The sequence below is a fragment of the Tiliqua scincoides genome, chromosome 2 (genome assembly GCF_035046505.1).
Source record: "Tiliqua scincoides isolate rTilSci1 chromosome 2, rTilSci1.hap2, whole genome shotgun sequence".
NCBI lineage: Eukaryota > Metazoa > Chordata > Lepidosauria > Squamata > Scincidae > Tiliqua > Tiliqua scincoides.
The window spans coordinates 95,287,647-95,309,133 of record NC_089822.1 but is presented as its reverse complement, the minus strand read 5'-3'; the positions used below and the strand labels follow the sequence as shown (position 1 = coordinate 95,309,133).

Genomic DNA, 21,487 nt, shown 5'->3' with positions numbered 1-21,487 from the left:
GAAATACAAATTACAGTAGACTGCTTCATGTTTGTTATCAAGTTGTAAGTTCTTCTGACGGTGACATTTATTCTGTAAATGAAACATAACTGTTGAAGAACAGAATGCAAATATTTGTGGTGTCAATGGTACTTACGCTTGATTTTTTTTTTTTTTAAATCATACCATCAGGATTTTAGTGGTCTCTCCATGGCTCAGGGCAAAAACTCCCTGTGCACAGAGCTGCACCTGAGGAAATGCATTTCTTTGCTTACTTTAAGAGTCCAGAAGACACATTTGTACATGGGACCACTTTTTCAATTGCTTCTTATTGTGCAGCTATATAATTTTTTTTATATGGCAACAAGAAGTTTGATCATAACTACATAAACACTTTTTTCCATCTGCTTACTTATACATGAAAATGATGTGAATGTGTGTTTGGGTGCCCGAGCACAGTTGCCACCGGCATAGAAAGGTGCTCTCCGCATCTATGGGCTTTACAGGATGTGTAAAATAGAATTATCTCCTACTCCTAATAACTCTGCGGTGTTACAGGAAGTGCAGGCACACACACAGACATATGCTGCTTAGATTTCTCCTCTGATTAATTCTATAAATAGCTGTTTGTGGAATTGGGAAGAGATCTTTCTGCCGACTTAATGACACATAAATAGCAGCAGCTCTGCACCTTGGATAAAGACACAGTGTCTTTCTCTAAAAATATCAGTTGCAGTCTACAAGTGAGGTTTAGAGGATGGTAAACTCTGTGGCCTATATTCCATTCTGCGCTGGGGAGATAATGATGGAGAAATTATGCTGGCTAAGAGACGTATTTGAACCTTTTTCAGCTACCATATGCTGGCTGATGTGCAAGGCTAAAAAATACCCATTTCTAAGGTCACCGGAATACTGATTGCCCTTCTTCCTTGACATTGTATGCTAAATGACCATTCACAAAAAGATTGAACTTCGTACAGAAGAAATCTTTCTTTTAGAGTATTAGAATGCGAGAAATTGGACATAAATTATATTCACACATGTCAAGCAGAAATGTATTAAGGAATTATTGCTAGGTTTAACCACAAGAGAACAATGTACTTGGTTTTCAGTCTTCCCTATGTGGAGCTGCAGCAATTTTCAACCAGTGTGCCATGGCACATTGGTGTTCTGTGATTAGTCAGCTGGAGGTGTTTGGGGGAGGATAATTTATTAGAAGGGCCATTGGGGATTTGAGGCCCCTCCCGCACCAGCAGTGTGGTATGCCTTGTCAATTATATAAAAAAAACTGATGGCGTATCCTGAAAAATTTAGTACCTTGTCAGTGTGCCATGAGATGAAAAAAATTGAAAATCACTAGATTGGGGGGAAGTGTGTAGAAGCTCATCAACATTGTTCAGTTTTGATACAGACATTGCTCTCTGTCAATGGGAATAATGTTAAACATCATAGTCATCTATGTATGTTAATATTTTGATGCCCTAGTTTGTATGAAGTGCTTTGACCAGAGTTTCCACATTCAGATGCCATAGGAGACTGTAATATAAGACACTGGGATTCAGTTTAACCAGGTATGTGAGGGAAGAGAGAAGTGTGCAGGATCTGTGCTAATTTCTGGCAGCAATCCACACTTTCTTAGACAGGGTGATGATGACTGCATATGGCCATAGTATTCATTCATATGATGTTAATGCAGTATACATGAATTGACAAAAAAACAGGGAACTTTGTGTAGTATATAGCTTGGGTAGCAGGGATTATCTGCAAATGAATGGAGAATATGCATAAATAACTAGCAAATGTGCAGATTGATCCGAGTTTGGTAACTTATGTACATAAAATGCTGCTACGTCTACAAATTAGTGGCACCTAGAAATCAGTGTTGATCCAAACAGCCAGAAACTGAAAATGAAGCTCAACTCTGAGTTTATGGGAAACACAACTCCATGCTCTCCAGGGAAGATGGTGGTCCTGTCAGTTGTCTTAACCCCTCTCCCCCTCCTCCAGTCTCAAGTGTTTTCAAAGCTCCATGTCTGAATCTAGGCCCTGGGGCTACACAGAAATCTGGCTGATTGATTAAGGATTGATTTGGGCACAACCAAATAGAAAGTATGGGGTAGCTAGTCTTGCTCACCCTAATCTATTCTATATGTGAGTTTTGTTCTTTGTTTTTTAATTTCTTTCATAAAGAAGTGACAGCTGTAAATGTCTGTAAGTCAAGGCTTATGAGAAACTTGGTAAACTTATTGTGGATGAACACTATTTCACTAGTGATTTTTTACTTAAACTTTGAAATATAAAAGTATTTCTCAAAGTGGAAGAAGCCACATCAGAAGATGTTTGGAACATAATTCTGTAGACTTGCAGGTGCTTGAGGAGGTATGACCTCCAGTCTACAGGAGAAAATAAGAATGTACCACTTTCTGGTGTATAAACATACTTCACTTTGTTGCATGTGAAATGCGTCTTCATTGCACAGGGAAATATTCAGCATGGTAGCAAAAACCAAATGAAATTTCGGCTGGAACTGTTGTGAGCTACTTTAATCTTGGTACACCATGCCAATAAAACCCCTTGGCTCTCAGGGAAGATCTGGTAGTGAAACAAATATTTTCCGATGATGAAGTTGCGTTGTCAGGGTGATTTAATAGACATGCAAAGTTAGGAGAATCGAGAATAATTTTATTCTTGGATAGGTGGCCCTGATGAACAGTTTCGTCATCCTTGGAGCAAGTGTGGAACATAACGGGGTATATACATGGTAAGATTCTGGAAGCTCCAAAAGAAAACATCAGATCAGATGATGGGCATCTGTTTGCCATTAAACCTTCTGCTACTAGTCAGCAGTGTGGCATATCGTTAAGTAGCTTACAACAGCTTTTCCTGTTGCCCTCTGAACCCTAAGAGAATTCATGACTACCCAAAAGTCAAGACACTGTTGAGAGGGCAAGGTAAGAATATGTTGACTACTCCTCCACAAATGACTAAAAATGGTTAGAGGGATTAAATTTTCTCCAAGAAGTGTTTTTAGGGCAGAAGAGATAGGATGTGGATGGACAGCAAGACAAACTGGCTTTGGAGAAAACTGAAGCAACTTTTCAATCTATCCTGAGAAGAAGTTAGCATTAGAAGAAATAATGTTCCTGTTAGTAGTATTAAATCACAGGGCTACAGACCTGTGAACACCTTCCAAGGCCTATGGGAGGCCTTAGAAGGTCACTTCCAGTTTTCTCTGAAAACCAGAAGTAATGTTTTAAGGCCTTAAAAGGCCTTTGGAAGCTTCCAGACGGCTTCTCTGGCCCTCTGAAGGCCTTTTAAGGCCTTAAAATGTCACTTCTGGTTTTCAGAAAAAAACTGAAAGTGACCTTCTAAGGCCTTTGGGAGTTCTTAGAAGGTGTTCTGAGAGTTGGGGAGTGCTCTCTGGCCCTTGTAACACCTGTTGGAGGTGAAGGGAGCAGAGCTCCTCTTGCCTGTGAAGGATTACATGGGCCTGGGAGACTCTGGAGGGCCAGAGCCTTGCCATGGACTATATCTGGCCCATGGGCTGGGGTTTGGAGACCCCTGTCTTAGTCTAAGCCTACCCCAAAGGGTAGTTGTATGGATGGAGAGGGAAAACTTTGTGTCTGCCTTTAATGTCTTAGGAAAAGGGGGTGATTCAGTTGTGATGAAATAAGAATCTACCAAGTTTTTTTTTACAACTTTTATATTTCATTTTTCTCATATTAGAATCAAAGCAGCTAACAGACATCAATCACCAATACAACATTTAAATAATAACGGAAATGTAACGGCAGTAAAACACAACGTCAATTGAAAGTTAACAAAAATCCGAGCTAGCAGAGAGTCCTTGTAGTAGCAAATAAAAATCTGGGCAGTTACAAAGGCCACCCAGAAAAACCAAGTTCTTGCTCAGTACCTGAATGTGTAGCATAGGGACCCACTTCTGTGGAATTATTGTACTTACTCCTACAGGTGTGTCACTTAAGGACAGGGATACATTCTCCAATCCCCGTCATTATGTGATTAGGTTGTTATGCAAGCATTCGACCCCATCTAGTGCCTTTGTTGTGTAAAGACACTCCCTACCAACACTCCCTGCACAGGCTGCAGGCTATGGGAGACCTGGTTACCTCATTAAGAGCCTCTTTTTTGTGTTTTGGTCATTGTCTATTAGTAGGGGAAGGTTGTTAAGTGATGCACAGCTGTATAAAAGAGATCTTATGCCCTTGCAGATGGGAGAATGACTTTTTGGAAGTATGTAGAAATTCATTTTTACAGCAACAGTGTAATAAACATCTTGAAATTGAAATAGGAAATTAAAAAAAGAGAGGGCTTACCTGTATCAGTGCTGCATGTTTATATCAGGGTATCAAACATAAGGCCTGGGGGCTGGATATGGCCCATGGAAGCTCTTTATCTGGTCTATATGGTGATTGGACTGTCCCAGCACCTCCACCAGCTGCTCTCAACTGCTGAACTGCAAAGTGATGCATCAGCAGACATAGCACTGCTGACAGGGTGATGCTGGGAGAGCCCAATTATCACATGGACCACCAGTTCAGCTGCACCACTTCTGCCAAGGCATCACTTTGAAGAGCACCTCTCGGCTACTGATCTGTAAAGTAATTCCTTGGCAGAAGTGGTGCTGCTGAAAAGGCAGCCTATGGAATAATTGGGCTCTCCCATATCTTAAAATATGATCAAGATTTGCATATTTTCTATTTTGTCATTTGCAGCAAATGAGTTCCTAGGTGACAACAAACTGCCTTTTTCCTGGTCATCAGTTGCTTAATGACATCACTACCTTCTTAATGACGTCACTTCTGGCCCTCAGCAGGTCCCATGAATGCTCTTTGGCCGACTGAAACAAGTTTGATACCCCGGATTTGTATGGTACTGTGTCTGTGTGCAAAATTCTTTATGTGCATTTACCTAATGCAGAGAATTTGGCTTATGTTTTAGGAAACTTGGCACCAGACCCACCTAAGATTTCTTCTTCTGCGAGCCAGCCAGACCTTCTAGGTGGCTGGGATTCTTGGGCAGACTCTCCAACAATCAGCAGTGCAGCACCAACGCAACCTAAGAAGTCTGCTTTTGAAGGTATGTACAGGAGTTGTAATTAGTTTTGTTATTAAATAAAAGTATGTAGAGCTGCTAGTAGCAAAGGCTAATATTTTGAAGCCTAACTACTGGGTAGGTAAAAAGACTTTAAAATACAGGTCCAACTTGTTATACACGAGTTTTTTTATACACGAATTTGACTCAGAACGAATGGCCACTGCAAATGAGAAGGAATGTGCTGATCCCTGGAGAAGGGGAAAGAAATCCTTTCCTTTTAAAATCACAGTTTTAAAAAACTGCTTTTCTTACTGTTGTAGAGAGACAGTCATGCAAGTGATCGTTCCAGTCTTCAGCTGAGCCGGGCAAAGGTGGGGGAATCCTTTGCATTTCTAATTGCTGACTGTCTCTCTACAACACTAAGAAAAACTGTTTTTAAATCACAATGGCAAAGGGACACACTTTTTAATTTTTTTAACTGCTTTTATTTAACGCATTTTATGGTATCAGTAGGAGTCCCAGAATCAAACCCCTGTGGATGTCGAGGCACGACCATAATCCATTAAGAGCAACGGAGAAACAAGAAACCTGGAAGTGGGTCTTTAAATCTATTTTACCACTGCTTTTTTATTCACAGATTTTTTTATCCACTAGGGGTTCCGAAACGGAACCCCAATGGATAACGAGGGTCGACCTGTATCATGTATATACAAAGCACTTGCTAGATTTACTGTAGATACTCGCCTATAAGGCGAAAAATTTCTTCCCAGAAACGCAGCCTGAATCATTGCCCCACCTTATCTCCAGGGCAGGCAAGCAGCGAGGGTGGGGGGAGGTGAGTGAGCCTGCCAGGCAGCCAATCACTATTGTGGGAGGGAGGAGGGAGAGAGAGAGAGAGAGCGACAAAGTGATCTTCTGTGGAGAGGAGGCTGTTCAGGCTGGGGCTGCTGCTGAGCGGGTGCGCTCCATGTGCTCCTTCAGGCTGTTGCCCAGCTGCAGGAGCTCGATGCGCTGGGCTAGGCTGTGCAGGGCAGGACAGGGCAGGGGCATCTGCCACCGCAGCCATCAGCAGCCCCTGCTCACTCAGCACCTGCGCCCACGGAGGCATCGCTGGAGCGGCACCCAAGACAGAGCAGGAGACAATGAGCTGTGTGTGGGAGGGGGGTGCACCTGAGCGAGGGAGAAGCAGTCATTTGAAACAGCTGAGTCCATCTCCTCCTTCCTTCTTGTTCCCCCCTTCCTACTGTATATAAACTTCAAGCACTCCATTGGAAAGCCCAACTTGCTAGCCCCCTTCCCATCTCCCCACAGATGAAACTGGACTAGGAATGCCCTTGCCTAGATAAGAGTTTTATCTGTAAACTGTAACTTCTCTAGAGTCTCCTTGTCAAACTCCTAATTAACTTTAGCCAGGCATCTGCCTTTTCACTGAATCACTTTTGTGGCTTTTAATTTAATGGCTTCCACTTATTCTGTGTATTTATGCTTTAGTCAAACTATTTTAACAGCTAAAATTCACTTCTGATGCTACTAACATTAATTTACACTTCTAAGCAATAACTATTAAAATATTGAAGCATCATTTGGCTTACATGCTAACTTTGTGATCCTTTGACATGAAACTCTGGTCTCAACAGCCCTTCCCAGTGTTTATCAAACTGTATTTGGTTCAAAAAGGAAAGCCTGTCTGCTTTATGTTCTAAGAATCCAAAAGCCTTCTTCCTTTCTGGTTTAAGGAAGCCTGAATGCAAAAATCCCCTTTTGATTCTCTGTTCAGTTGTTCTGACATTCAAGCTTGGGAGTGTATTTCTGATTTAAAATGAAACTACAGCTTAGCTTCATTTATCATACCAATTAAACTTGACAGCTGGAAATTCCAGCTTCTTTCACAAACAGTGCTTTGAAGCTTGAACCTTATCTTGTTCTTGACAGCTTGCTTGAGACTGATTTACAGCTTGTCGGCTTTTGCTGTTTCAGGCCTGCTTCAGACAAATGCAGTGATTTTTGCAAATTTGTTTGTGGGCTTGCTAAACATATGAACATAGCATTTTCCTTATTTCTTAAACGTTAAACCAATAACCAGTTTAACTATTAACACCCATAACATAGCATTAACATTATTAACATAAGTAAACATAAATGATTAGTTTCAGCATAATGGCTTGCTTTTATGGCCTTGCCTCAATCAGAGCATGCTGAATTTCATAGCAAGAGATTGATAGTGTATTAATGCTTCTTAATATATTTGAATTAATTGTAGAAAATATTATTTAATTTTTATATTGTTTTTTGTGCAAAGTTTATTTATTTATTACAGATACAGGTAAGGAAAATGGATTAAATTTAGGACTGGGACTACATAGGTTACAACATGTCTTAATCCAAAAAAGAAATCAACAACGACTGAAAAGAAAAATAGTCATTGATACAAAAATTATCAAATTTGTCATTTTACTAATTAATGTTTTAACTAAACAATCAATATTGTTTAACTAAAATTATTTATCCAATCATAAAAAGGCTTCAGATTTTGCACATACAATATTCTTGCTGCTATACTGATATGTACAATAAAATGTTTCTTATATTGATCTTCAATTTCTAATATCGCATTTAAGAGGAATATTTCCAGTTTGAATGGTATTACATAGTTCAATATCTCTTGTAACAATATATGTCACTTTCCAATATTTCTTTGCTTTCCACATATTCACCGCATATAATAAAGAATTCCCTTAATCTCTTTGCTTATCTAACGGTTATTAGATGACCCAGGGTACATTTTTGCTACTTCCTCTGGAATTAAATTTTCATCTATAAAACAATTATATAAAATACCACTTTTATTATCTTAATATTTGTGTTCCAACTTTGTTTTCATTTACATCTGCTTTGATTTGACATAATTAATGGAATACTCCTCACTTCTGAGAAGCATTCAATCCATTAATATCTACAAAAAAATTCCATTTGTTATTCAGCCATTTTCACTTCCTGTCTTAGTATTTTCTTTGTTCTCTGTCTTGTTGATATTTTCCTTCTTGCTCCTCTCACTGCTCCTTCCACTCCTTCTTCTTCCTCTTAACTCTCTTATATTTCTTGATCACTCTCTTTTCTTCTTCTCCATTTTCTTCTTCTCCATTTTCCTCCATTTTATTCTTTTTGAATTTAATCCAAAGATTATTCTTCTTCTTGAAAGGACGTGCTCTCTTTCTCTGAGAATTTTTCTCTTTCTCTTTCTCTTTTTTCTTCCTGAAAATTCTGAGTTCTGATAATATATGCTGCTTTTTCCATCTCCTGTCTCATTACAAAAATCTCTAATTCTTTAGTTTCATCTGACATTTGATCCATGCTTTTTTCCATCCACTCCATACTTTTCTTTGTTTGTCTGTTTGTCAGGGAGGAGTTTATTTGCCTCATTTGTTCAGATAGATTTCCAACCCTTGCTTCAATTCATTTCTGAATTCTTGCAACATATCCATTAATGAGGTCTGGCTTTCACTAACATCCTTTAAATTTTTTGATGTCATTCTTATCAGTATCAAATCAAGCCAATATAACTCTGGCTATAAAAAATAAAAATAAAATGGTCTAACAATTAAAGAATCAACCGAGACTCATTATCTTGCTTCACCTTCTTGTAAGGCTAATGCCCAAATTTTATATCTAAAAGGAATAAGTCAATAATCTATTTCAAGTCAATATCAGTGTCTAAACATTCCCACAGTTATAGAGTCATCCAATTCTTATTATCTTGCATCCCTTCTTGTCAAAGATAATCTTTAAGTTTTTATATCCAAAAGGGGTGGGTCAGTAATCCAATTCAAGTTAATAACACTGTCAAATTAAGTTAGCATACCTTTAATTGTTCAGACCTGAGTCAAACCTTTTGCGGCAAAAGTGAAAGTGAAAGTTATTTCCATCCTTTAAAGATTAATTGTTAATTTCTTTTCCATGCGTACCATTCCAACAGGGTGATCTTTTATCTTCCCTTATTTATCTTGCCTTGTTTCTCGCCTTTTCTTCCAATCATCCTTGTTCCAAAAAAAAAAAAACTACTCCAGCAGGGGCTTCTTTAAATTCACATTTGCTCTTTTTCCCCTTTGGGTGGCTGCAAGCCAATGTACATAATCTTAAAGTTGTCTTGCCCTCCTTCCAGCCTCTTGATTGCAGTTCTTTTTATAGTCTTTTAATGAACTGGTTACTCACAGGTAAAGGCTTTGTTTGTTTCGTACTTTCATAAAATCATTTGAGCCATCAGCTTCTGTAAGACTGGCATGCCAATTCTGCAAAATACTTGAGACTTGTACAGATGTAGATTGCAGCAGAATAACTGAGGAAAAAAATGAACTAGAATTCAAGAGGAATGTCATACGCGTTTAGAGCTGGAGAGTATCTGGTCATGTAAACCAACCAGGGAAGAGTTTCCGTAAACAGTATACAGTAGGAGTAGAAGGTTGACCCAGTCTAATCCTGATCCAGAGCTGTAGTCATTGACTGTCCTGCAGGTCATGCTTGAGTTGTCACCATCCCATTGGTAATGGTAACTATCCCAATGGTAACTAAAATGATTTACCACTACAGTCGTGTCTTGGTGTTGGCTTGGGTTTGGTGCTGGGACTCCCTGCACGTACCAAAAACTATATTAAATAAAAGCAGTTAAAATAAAACACAAGTCAGTCGGGTAGTCAATTGGGGCTGCTGTTTTCAGCTCGCTCCAAGTGGGTGGCCTCTCCCTTCACCTTCACTCAGTGGGGAATGGAATGTAAGAGTGATTAATCACCTCAACTCCATTTTTCAGGGTTATTTTTCTCGGAGGGAGCTGAAAATAGCAGTTCTAATAGTCTGACTTTCTAACTTATTCCCTAGAAATGCAGTTTTTAGAATGAGGATGTGTTTTTTTCTCCCTTCTTCACTGATTGGCTGGGTCATTGTTATTTGCAGTGGCCATCAGTGTTTATCTAATCTGTGGATTAAAAAATCAGTGTATAAAAAAGTATGACTGTGACTGTACTAATGTGGCAGGTTTTTTTTTTCCTGGGTAGGTCAAGCTTTTACAACAGGAAGTTCAGCAAGTGTCTCCTCAGGTCTTTCGTTTAGTCAACCAAAATCGCAGAACTTGGATCCTTTTGCTGACCTTGCGAACCTGAGAACTAGTCTTCCGAGTAAGTGTGTATGGGACTATCAAAAGAAAGTGAACTCTTAAAGCGTGTTAAAATTCAGCATATTTAGAGTTAATAGCTCAGTAAGTTGGCTCTCTGCGTGGTTTAAATAAATGAAAATGTTTGTGTGTGGGTGTGTTTTTTAAATTCATGTAATTTAATATTTAAAATGCAACCAGGAAACAATTTCAACCAACTTTCTTCAGCTTAAAATTATAGACCAAATTCAGTTATGTATTCCAAAATGAGCCTTTGTCACCTTCTTAAACACCAGCAAGAGGTGAGAGGCCAGGTGAATCTCTTTAGGCAGAGAGATTAACAACAGTAACCAGTGTAAATGTTTCTGGACTTGTGGCCTGTCCAAGTTAAAATCTTCACTACTACATTTTGGATCAACCATAGCTTCCAAATGGTATTTAAGGGCAACCCCACAGAATGCATTGTAGAAGTACTCCAATCTAGAAGGTAGCAAAGTTTAGGCATCTGAATAGGATCCCTGAAATCAAGATGAATCCAGCTGCCATGGTCCATCATGCCGACTGTAGCCCACTTTGACTATTAACTGCCCTCCAAGAGCTTGGAGAAAGACCTCCCACTAGTTGTATTCCTTGAAAACTTTTTGCTGCGAGATTGAAACTGGGATATACATGCAAAGACGTGCTCCTCTGAACTCTTAAGATGGTTACATTTAGAGTGGGGGGTGGACATGCCACAAGAGAAAAGTACATCTCTACTGGCTACTCCTTAACCTCATTTAGAAGCCCACGCGAGAAGCTCGCAGACATTGCAAATTTCTGTTTGCCTTGACAGACTAATCTAGATTGCAACACATTAACCCCCTTCCCCCAACATCTCTGCCACTGAGTTTGTGGTTCAGACTGTAAGTGTTACAGTGCTTCTGTGCTACATTTTTGCTTCAGGGTACAGTGTTTATAGTGTTGAAGAAAGCTACGTGGCTGCATTTTTGTGATAGTCCTTGATTGTCTTGTGTTTGGCTTCAAGAAAATAGAATTGCTACAAATACAATAAAACTGATCCTTGTTGTCCAGGTACTTCTAGTGGAGGATTCCCAGCTGGTAGTTTTGCTTCAAAAACCACACCATCTCGGAAAGCAGGGAATCAGTGGCAAGCAGGCAAACAGCAGCCACCTGGCACATCATGGCCATCTCAGGCACAGCCGAAACCACCAGAGCATGCCAAGCCAAGTACACAACCAAAACCCAACTACTCTGTGAATTTCAGTGTGATTGGTGGACGGGAAGAGAGAGGCATCAGGGCCCCTGGCTTTGGTAAGTTCTGCACATAATGACAGATAACGTTGTGCTTGATACTTTGTTTCCCAGATTCTGAGTTGATCTCCACAGAATAGGGTTTGTTCACAGAACAGAGTTTACCTGCACATTGTCTTTACTTTCTATCTAATTCTCCCCTCTTGATCAAGATACATTTTTCTTTCAGCTACTTATTTGATCTCCAGCTTTCTTTTATGGGTGACCAATCAGTCATCTTTGTCAAACTGTGAAGGACTCCAGGGCTTGAGCTGGGAACCTCAGGGGCTTGGGACCAGGACAGCCTAGGGACTGCAGTTGTTCTGCCTCCTGAATCATTTTCAGGTGTTAAAAGTAGTGTGATGGATACGAGGCTGACTGGGTGAGTTTGGGCTAGTGACTGTGGAGAACCTGTTTTCCAGGTATCTTAGATAGGCTGCTGAAGTACTTCATGTAAAAGCTGCTGTGGTGTTGGCTGAACAGCATCAAGTCCCTGCTATTTTATTTCTGATGTGCCTAATTTGAGAGTCTTATACTGCTTGCCAGTTACAGGGAGTCTCTATTCCTTTTTATCTTCTCCTTGTCCCAAATAGGGACTGAGACAGAGAGAGGATGAGGTAAGGATAGTGGTCTACCTGAACTGAGATGAAGTTCTATCAAGTATTTCCCAGCTCATACTCTTAACTACTATGCCACATCTGCTCACTTGCTCTCACTAGCTCACTCTCATTGATTGTGTATGTATAGGAGGTCAATGGTCAGTCTTATTGGTTTTGCCCTGCAAAGCTCACTGATCTTTGAGTAAAGGGATAATTCATGCCTGGGATCACATAAAAGGTCACTTTAATGTGTCAATAGTTTTCCAAGTAAGATGAGTGGAATAGATTCAAATACAAAAAAAATTGGTATCTTGTTTCCAATATGACAATGTCTCCCAGAATGTTGCTGATTCATTACAGTGCCCGTTTGTCCCAGCATAATTGACAGTTGTTATAGCCAGTTGGAGCAGTGCATTCTGGGATGCCCAGGGCAAATCAGCATCAGTTTCCTCCCTCACTGTGATGGTTCAACCTTCTTTAGCACTGTTTTGTACATCTCTCAACTTTCTGAAACTGATCCCATGTGTTACAAGAGGTATTGCTGTAATAAATAAATTGCTGTAAATAACTTTTCAGTGAACGTCATTGTTTTTATATCGTTTAATAGGACAAAAACCCAAAGTTTCAGAAAATGATTTTGAGGATCTTTTGCCTAATCAAGGTTTCTCATCGAAATCTGACAAAAAAGGACCAAAGACCATTGCTGAGATGAGGAAGCAAGAAATGTCTAAAGATATGGATCCTTTGAAACTAAAGGTTTGATGTGCTGTAAATGCTTGATTTTCTGTTAGTAGCCAACCAGGTTGCTTGGAGAGATGGAGAGGAGAATTTGGGCCTGATAAACAACTATGGAGATGGGAAGTTTTATTGGAGGTGGTGGGGATGGAGGAAAAGGTGGGACCATAGCTCAGTAGCAGAGCATGGTATGCAGCAGGTCCCAGGATGAAATAGGAACTTTCCCAGATAAAGGACATTGGGTAGCAGAACTGGGAAAGGGCTTTGAGAGACAGTGCTGGTCAGAGTGGGCAATGGAGAACCAATTTTCTGACTTGGGGTAAGGCAGCTTCATAAGTTGAAGATTTTGCAGTTTGGTTTATTTCTATTACAAAAACACGCAGCTACCCTGCCCTTCAGTCAAAAGACTTGGGGGCTGAGGCAGAAGGTGAGACAAGCGGTCTGGCCTGATGGGAGGAAAAATTGTGCATTGGGGAGCATCCCAGTCAAAAGCATTAAAACAGGAATGGGAAGAAAAAGTAAAGTGGAATGATGAGTGTGTGGCATGGAGTGGAGAGTAAGGGGTGGCTCAGGAAAGCCAGTTTTAAGGTGTAAAAGTTCTTCTGTAAATGCTTGTTATGGACCTCTTATCAGAGGCGTAGCTAGGTCATTTAACACCCAGGGCCCATAAATTTTTGTCACCCCATATGACTTAATTAATTATTAATTATTAATTATATTGTTTAATTAATTAATTCACTTTTTATACCACCCTTCCTCTAAGCAGCTCAGGGTGGTGTACATGGTTTCTCCCCTTATTTTGTCCTCACAACAACCCTGTGAGGTAGGTGAGACAGAGATAGTAATAGTCATGACATGGAATGAATAATAATGGCCAGAAAATCATGCAGTGAATATTTCCCCACAAGCAATGGATGAAATTCTGCATCAAATGGTATGTAACATGATGGTGGTATTCCTAAAAGCCATAATTTCCAGAATTTTGGTCACTAGGGTGTCACCCCCCCCCCCAGGATGTCTCATTGGCCTGGTTTGAGTTAAGGCAGTGGTTCTCAAACTTTTAACACTGGGCCCACTTTTTAGAATGACAATCTGTCCAGGACCCATCGGAAGTTATGTCATGGCTGGAAGTGACATCATCAAGCAAAATAAAATAATTATAAATAATTAAATTAAAGAAAAAAAGATAAATAAGCCCTGTTTCACCAAGTGAATTTTCTCTCTAGCCTGCCTGCAATAACCCCCCCCCCCCCACACACACACACACACAAACATAGATAAAGCAGTGAGATTTTCAGCCCTCCCCAGTGCCCACCTTACCAGCTCAAGCCTCTGGTTTATTCTTGGGGGGGGGGCTGCCTTCTAGAGCATTTGTTGAGCTCCACTTTCATTAGATGAGGACCATGCAGCTAGCCTTGCATTCCTCTTTGCCTGACTTGACCAGGAGCCAAGGCACATTTGCCTACTCGCGAATAAACGTAACCGTGTAGCTTACTTTCGCTTTCCATAAGGCTCAATACATTCGCCTGCTTGGAGGGAGGGCTTTGCTTCTTGGGTGTTTTTTTGGGGCTGCTTTCATTGGATAGGAACAATTCTGGTGTCATTGGATTCCTCTCAGCCTGCCCTTTCCGACAAACTATGGCAAGTTCGCCAACTCATGTGTAAAAGTGCGATATGGCTCAGTTTCATTTTTCATAGGTTTCCATGCAATTTTTGTTTCCGGTTTTTTGGCCATAACCTTTGATGGAAAGGGGGTATTTCAATCCAGTCTTTTGCAGTGCATTCCGCTGGAAATTCCACATCCAACGGTATATGGCATGATGGGGTTACTCCTAACCTTCCAGATGTTAGCAATGTTGGGGCATTTGTGGTGTTACACCCCCCCCAAGGGTGGTACCAGGGGCGGACCGCCTCCCCACCCCCACTAGCTATGCCACTGCCTCTTATTCTCTTGCTTTGAATACAACTCCTAGTTCTAATGTAAGACCCTGACCTACGAGCCCTTTGGGGGGCCCCACCAGAGCTCTTGCTTGAGAGGAATTCCCTCTCTCTCTTTCTTGTGCGTTGAAGTGAATGTGCACAACAGAACAATTCTGGGGCTTAGTTGGAAAGCACTGCTTGTTGGGTCCAAGGCTTCCATTTGCTCACAGATATTCATTCATTCATTTGTGCAAAGTCTCTGAATATTATCCCAATTTTTCATCCATAACTAGGTTAGTCACATGTTAGGTACTGATGGCCTAAAAGAAAATAATATCCAACTCCTAGTTTGCAAAACTTTCCCTACCTACTTATCAGAAGGTGATTCCTGGTGATGAGCAATAATCAACCCAGATGTCAGTTTAAAATATGATTGTGTATAGGTGGCTGTATGAGAAACTTTGTCCATAAGGAGCACCTGAAGTTGATAATGGAATACTGCAAATATGTTGGGGGTGCTTTTGCTTATTTGGACTTCTGCCTTTTATCTCTAGCTTCTAGACTGGGTTGATGGGAAAGAGAGAAATATAAGAGCATTATTATCTACTCTTCACACTGTGCTTTGGGAAGGTGAAACCAAATGGAAACCAGTTGGCATGGCAGATCTGGTTACTCCAGACCAAGTCAAGAAGTACTATAGGAAGGCAGTGCTCGTTGTTCATCCAGATAAGGTGAGTGAGCATGAGTGACAATTCACCTGACACCTTCTGCCAAATTCCTCCTATGCGCTTAAGAAGCAACTAATATTCCCTCTGCTTGCTCCTATCTTGTGGTCCAGACACCAGTTGATCTCCTCAGACTGCCAGAGGGCAGGGTTTTTTGCTGAATCAGTTAGCTAGAGTCCGTAAGTAGCATTGTACATATTCAGTGTATCACAGTAGCATTATGATGACTCAAGCCTGTAGTGCAAGTTGAATTGATGATCAGAGAACTGTCTGGCAGAAATTCAACCTGTGTGTTGCTATTGTTGCACTTTCCCCATACAAGGGTTATTTGAGAAAGACCAACCATACCACCACATAAGCCGCTTGGCAGGGGCTTTGTCCCAACCCCTAAGAAAGCTTCCAGGTTAGGGGCTTGCTGTTTTGAGCAACTAGAGCAGCCATTTTCAACCGCTGTGCTGTGGCACATTGGTATGCTGTGAATGGTCCCCAGGAGTGTCATAGGAATTTGGGAGAGGGTCATTTATTAGTAGGGCCATTGGCAGCACAGTGTGCCTTGCCTATTGTCAAAAATCTGGTGGTGTGCCTTGAGCATTTTAGTGCTTTGCCAGTGTGCCGTGAGATGAAAAATGTTGAAAATAACTGAACTAGAGGAACTCTGCTTGCCTTCTCCATGCTCCCTTTTACTGTAACTACTCTTGATTCAACAGTAGCAAGCTTACCCATCTCCATGCTGGATGTAGCTGTGGACATAGCACATTACTGAGTGCATTTTTGTCCCAAGGTGATTTTAATTTTGTTCCTTGGTATTAGCTCTAGATTAGTCACTTCTCACACGAATAAAGATTGTTTGTTTGCCTTTACAGTTGGGCAGTCAAATCCTGATTATTGTTCCATTTTTCTTTCTGCAGGCCACGGGACAGCCTTATGAACAATATGCCAAAATGATCTTTATGGAGCTGAGTGATGCATGGTCAGAATTTGAAAACCAAGGATCCAAATCACTTTTCTAACATGCTCCCTTTTGCAGAAGGGTGGATTTCAAAATGTATTTGCAGCAAAATCAAATCTTGAGTGCTGTTAGTGTAACCTCCTTAGATCCAGGAAGGGGGGGGCAACATTCCCGGTTCCTGCGCAGTTTCAAAGCTATGCACTCCAGCCTGGTGTGTATTGTGTATTGTATGAAACGTTGCACAGATGGCACTCTGGGTCCACCATCAATTGGAAGTGCCCTGGGAGTGGCAGGTTCTGGACCGTCTTGGATAGGGTGGGGATGCACCTATAATTTTAATGATGGCCTGCTGGCACAGGAGAAATGTGTTATCAGAAACATCCATTTCAAAGCCTGATTTTTGGTTCTCTTCCTTTGAAGAAACACATAACCTCAGTTTGCATTTCTGTGTGTTCCCCCCTGTAGCCCTTGTGATTTTCTTTTTTTAATTTCAATGTTTGCCTTATTCAAAGTGCTTTAGTTATGTTATCAGCTGTGAGTTTGATCAGCGTCTTTTTTTTCTTGTTTCTGTGCAAGGTGTACATTTTTCTTCTGTATTTTATGTAATCATTCTGATAATCATTCTGTAAATAATTAAAACTATTTTCTGACAACACCTGTGTTCCTTACACTGCATTGACAGTAGTTTAACCAAAATGCTCCCATCATTGGGAAAAGTTTTGCAAGGGTAAATCTTGGATTTTATTTTTATTTTGTTTTAAATCATATGTAAACATGGAAGCAGATCTTGACTTTAATTTAAGGATTGCATGGTCTTTAATTTATTATCTTTTGGGAGGCAAAGTTTGTCATCAAGGTGTTCACTGGAAACTATATCCATTGTCTCCTTTTCCTCCACCCTCCTGAATTTACTCAATGATATTTGTGCCTTCTCTTGGCATAATTGAATTGTACAGTAGAGAGGCAGTTCGGTGTGTATGCTGAGACATTTCATGAGCACAAAGGTTTGCTACTTTGATTTCGTCTGACTGAACTGAGTAAATGTTTTGGTGCCATTTTGAAAGTGGGAGTGTGCTTTCACCAGGCATTAATAACTTCAGTTTGAAACTGAACATTTGTGTGTGGATCAGAGATCAGAACATGTCCTTAAAAGCTTCCACTACTTGACGTACCCTTGAATAACTGGCTAGCTCTAAAGTAGGGGGAACACACCTTTTGCTCTGCTATTGCTAGCAGAAGAATGTAATATACTCTGCACTGAGCATCAAGGCTAGTTCTGTATGCAAGTGTTCAAATAGGCATCCTAGGGTTTATGGTGTCATCTGATAAGCAACGTAGCTTTGTCGTTCAACTTTAATCTATTTGCAAGCCATCCTAGTTTTATTCAGTCTGGTTTTGCAACTTAGTCATGAGATAAGAGTTTTGGCATGTTCAGGGAAGGATTTTTTTTAGTGAGCAGGTTCTGAACAAAGCTCATTCCAAGTTTTGTCATCTGTCAATCCTTGACTGCTCTTCCTCTTCCTCCCCCTTACCCAGCAGCAAATGGAGAACTGGCAGCTGCCATCATGTAGTGCTCTTCTTCAGACTGTGTATCAAGGGGTGGAATTTGAGCAACCGATCTTTCTCATGTGTGGTTGGGTTCTATAATAAAATATCCAAGTAGCTGTTGGCCTTGGAAAGGTATACAAAATCCAAGGGTGGGGGAGACACAGGAAAAAAATGTATACGTAGAAGGGTGGAATACATCTGTATTGCAATTTGGCTATTCCTAGTATAGTATATGTAAGTTGAGCTGCTGTTGGCACTGAAATTCTTACATATATAGTTCTCATTCAGGCAACATGTGACACATGTAGCAATAAACTGGATAGTGCTTGATCTGTGTAAAGCCTCTAATTGTGGTGGGACACCTGTGGTCTTCTCCAGTGAGCACACAAAGGGCATTGGCTCCAGAGAGTTGAATGGACTTGGCACTGAGCTGTAGCCCACATATTATACATATGGTTGCATTGGGGTGTTAGTGGATTGCAAACTATTGTAGTTTTCTGGGAGGAGGTGATAGTTTGGGTAGAAGTTATCCTATAACTCTTAATTCTCTGTTGGTCAAGCATCCCATTAGAGAATGTTTTTAATCTTGATAAACCAAATTTTCTTCACTGGATTAGTGTTCAGAATCATACTTCATTGATTTAGTCAGTAAGACTGCTTTGTCTTTTGGATGTCATCTGAATTCTGGGTCCTACAGTGTAAATCATGAGTATGAATAACACTGGCAATGTGGCTGAGAAATTGGTATAATAGGGTAGAAAAGCTGAACATTGTAATGGTTACTATAGTCCTCCATAGCACTGATAACAACCTAACCCTTTGTGCTGGTAGCAGCAGGGAGAGAAAATTTTGTATAATAAAGTCAGTAGGATAAATTTGGTGAGCAGTGCTTTTTTGTTCCACCTTGGTTTTTTCCCCAATTATTCATCCTGGAGTGTTTTTTGCTTTGAGCAGGAGAATGTTCTTTTGAAAGAAACTAGTCTACAGAATAACATTATAGTTGTCTTTATATTTGGAACCTTTTCATCAGATTAATTCTTGAGGAACAGTTCCCGCAAAAGAGTCTGCACACCTTTGTTAGGCATCATGGAGAGTGTTGAGAAGTAGAGATCCACCCCTTCAGCTGCTTAGGGTTGCATCTACAATAAAACAGTAATTTGAAAACACAACCAACTTGTATCGTCTCTGCTGCAGTGGACAGATTGTATCACCAATCAATATGCTTTTCAGTGTCTGGTACACTATGTTCAATGCACACTATTAGTCTTTAAGCAGGTACATTCAGTCAAAGGCTGGTTCTTAGCAACAACTCCAGTGCAATTGTAATAGGCACAATCTAGAGCAGTAGTCTTGATCCTGTTTCATACCTGCCTTATTGACTCCACTTACATTCTTAATGTATATTTTTATTTTTCTTTGTGAATGGAACTAATATATGGGTGGATCTAAGAGGCAGTCCTGTGTCAGATTTTGTCCCTTCATGATCTGTTGTGAAACTTTTCCACAGCCTTGTTGTCCTTGCCATGCTGTATGTCTCTTCTTTCCTACCAGTGGAAGCTGATGACATGGAATGTGGGATGTGAAGACATAATAAAATATATCTACAGGTTATGGAGGGAGATGAACTAGAGCTAGCTCTCCAGCAGGAAGAGTTGGTTATAGTTCCAACGTTTTGAGGTTTTCCAATCTTGGGGGAAGGGAGGGAATCAATTTTTAAAATCACAGAAATTGTTACAGTGACGTGCATTTGACCATGTTAATTCATAACATGACCCACTCACTGAAGACCAATTCACAGGACATCTAATATATTTTCAAGATTATTGTGGCAACCATGAAAACTTTGAAAAGGCCTACCACATCTTGTACTCATTCCACACCAAGACAAAACTTGTTCACTTTCAACTAGATGTCCTGCAGTTGCAATTTGTTTCAGGGATGAGGCAAGTATAGACAATGTCAGGTGGTAACCAGGTATCCCTTGTTTTATGTGAAACCATTATTCCATGATCACAATCCTGTAAAATATAATTTAGAAGTCCGTTGTTTCAAAGTATAATTGCTATAGCAAAGTCGGGTAAAAACTCAGAGCTACAGTTATGGCCTCAATTCTGAGGGTTGCTTTACACTTAGGTTATTTATGTGTATAATAAAACTTTCTTGAATACCTGCCAAAGGCATTATAAGGAATATTTTAAATATTTCTAAAGCTCCGATGAACAGAGTAGTGTATGCAAAAAAGGCAGGCTCCTGTCCTTAAGAAAACTTACAGTCTAAATTTTCATACTGGGGAGGGCAAGGAGGAACAGCTTTCACTGTTTGATAGATGAGTCTTTAGCTGGTTGCTATGTGAGGGATCAGTATGAATTGGTGGGGCTTTGAGTTGAGGGTCACTTCCTGGTTCTGCTGTCTTGAACAACTGATGCTTCCTTGTACTAAATCAGGAAATTGGTCCAGTATTGTCTACACTGACTGGTGACAGCTCTTCAGCATTTCAATCAGGGGTCTCTTGCATCCTTACCTCAAGATGCCAGTGATGCTTCGAGATACCAGAGCTTTCTGCATGCAAAGCACATTTTTGTTCTCGCTTTGCTATAGACCCTTTTCCTGATGATACCAAGAGGGGGAAAACATAGTTCATTCTATTCTAAACGAATGAATAGAATGAAAAGGAGTTCATTTTATTCTAAACAAAATATTTAGAACAAATTTTATTTTAAACAAATTTAACACTTCTATATCTTAAAGGCAACTACGTAGGTTGAGATTTTGGTGTTACACAAATAAAAAACAAGAGATGGATGTGGCAATATAGGAACCTTCTAGTCTCTTGTGCTTGTTTTTGTAACATTTAGTTGGAAGTACAATGTGATTAAGATGTGCTGAAACTGAAACTCGAGCGCCGATGACACTGTTTTTGAAAAACTTGGATTGTAGCATGTTTCTTTGAAGACAAGTTCAGGCGCAGGATCTGAACTTGTTCTATGTTTTTAACTTTTTGAATTGGAAACAAATTGATGGGTGTTTATCTGTTGCCTAAATCATGTCTCTTCAAATATGACCACAAGAGATTTATGATTCTGCTACAGAAACGTAGCACCTGTGACCTGTATGGGATATGCAAGCTGTGTGTCCTCTGGCCACAGTTAAAGACCACTGGTTTAAACATCACAGCTGTGATCTAGCATGTTATCTTTCAATGTCAAGAAGAGATTTTTCCCCCATGGTTGGCTGTGAACTTGCTCACTAGAAGTTCATGTGCGTCCTTGATCTTTGTAATCAAGTAATCTTTGAGGGGAGCAGAGAAACCCTAGCAGTGTGTCAATGTGTTATAAATTACTTGAATTTTCATTGTTTTACCACCTTGGCTGGGTAACATCAGAGGGTCTCACTCAGACCATAACCAGTATTCCAGAGACTGTGAGAATTGAATGTTAACTATCTGCCTTGCTAACCTTAGATCAGATTCCATTTATTCCCTTCAATTGGCTGCTTAATGAGATACATCCGTATTGTGAAACAAGCTCAAGAGAAAAGGTTTTCC

The 21,487-nt window shown here is 40.2% G+C and overlaps 1 protein-coding gene across 2 annotated transcripts in view; it reads left to right on the top strand.

Annotated features, from left to right (window-relative positions):
• The window catches only part of GAK (cyclin G associated kinase), an 83,619-nt gene extending 62,885 nt beyond the window's left edge, over positions 1–20,734 (top strand). For both annotated transcript variants that reach the window (XM_066614196.1, XM_066614195.1), the window contains 6 exons: positions 4,942–5,079; positions 10,083–10,202; positions 11,249–11,488; positions 12,674–12,822; positions 15,276–15,452; positions 16,355–20,734. In XM_066614196.1, the coding sequence (XP_066470293.1) occupies positions 4,942–5,079; positions 10,083–10,202; positions 11,249–11,488; positions 12,674–12,822; positions 15,276–15,452; positions 16,355–16,456 (926 nt within the window). In that variant the 3' untranslated portion in view covers positions 16,457–20,734. The remainder of the gene's footprint in view (positions 1–4,941; positions 5,080–10,082; positions 10,203–11,248; positions 11,489–12,673; positions 12,823–15,275; positions 15,453–16,354) is intronic.
• Positions 20,735–21,487: the final 753 nt, after the last annotated feature.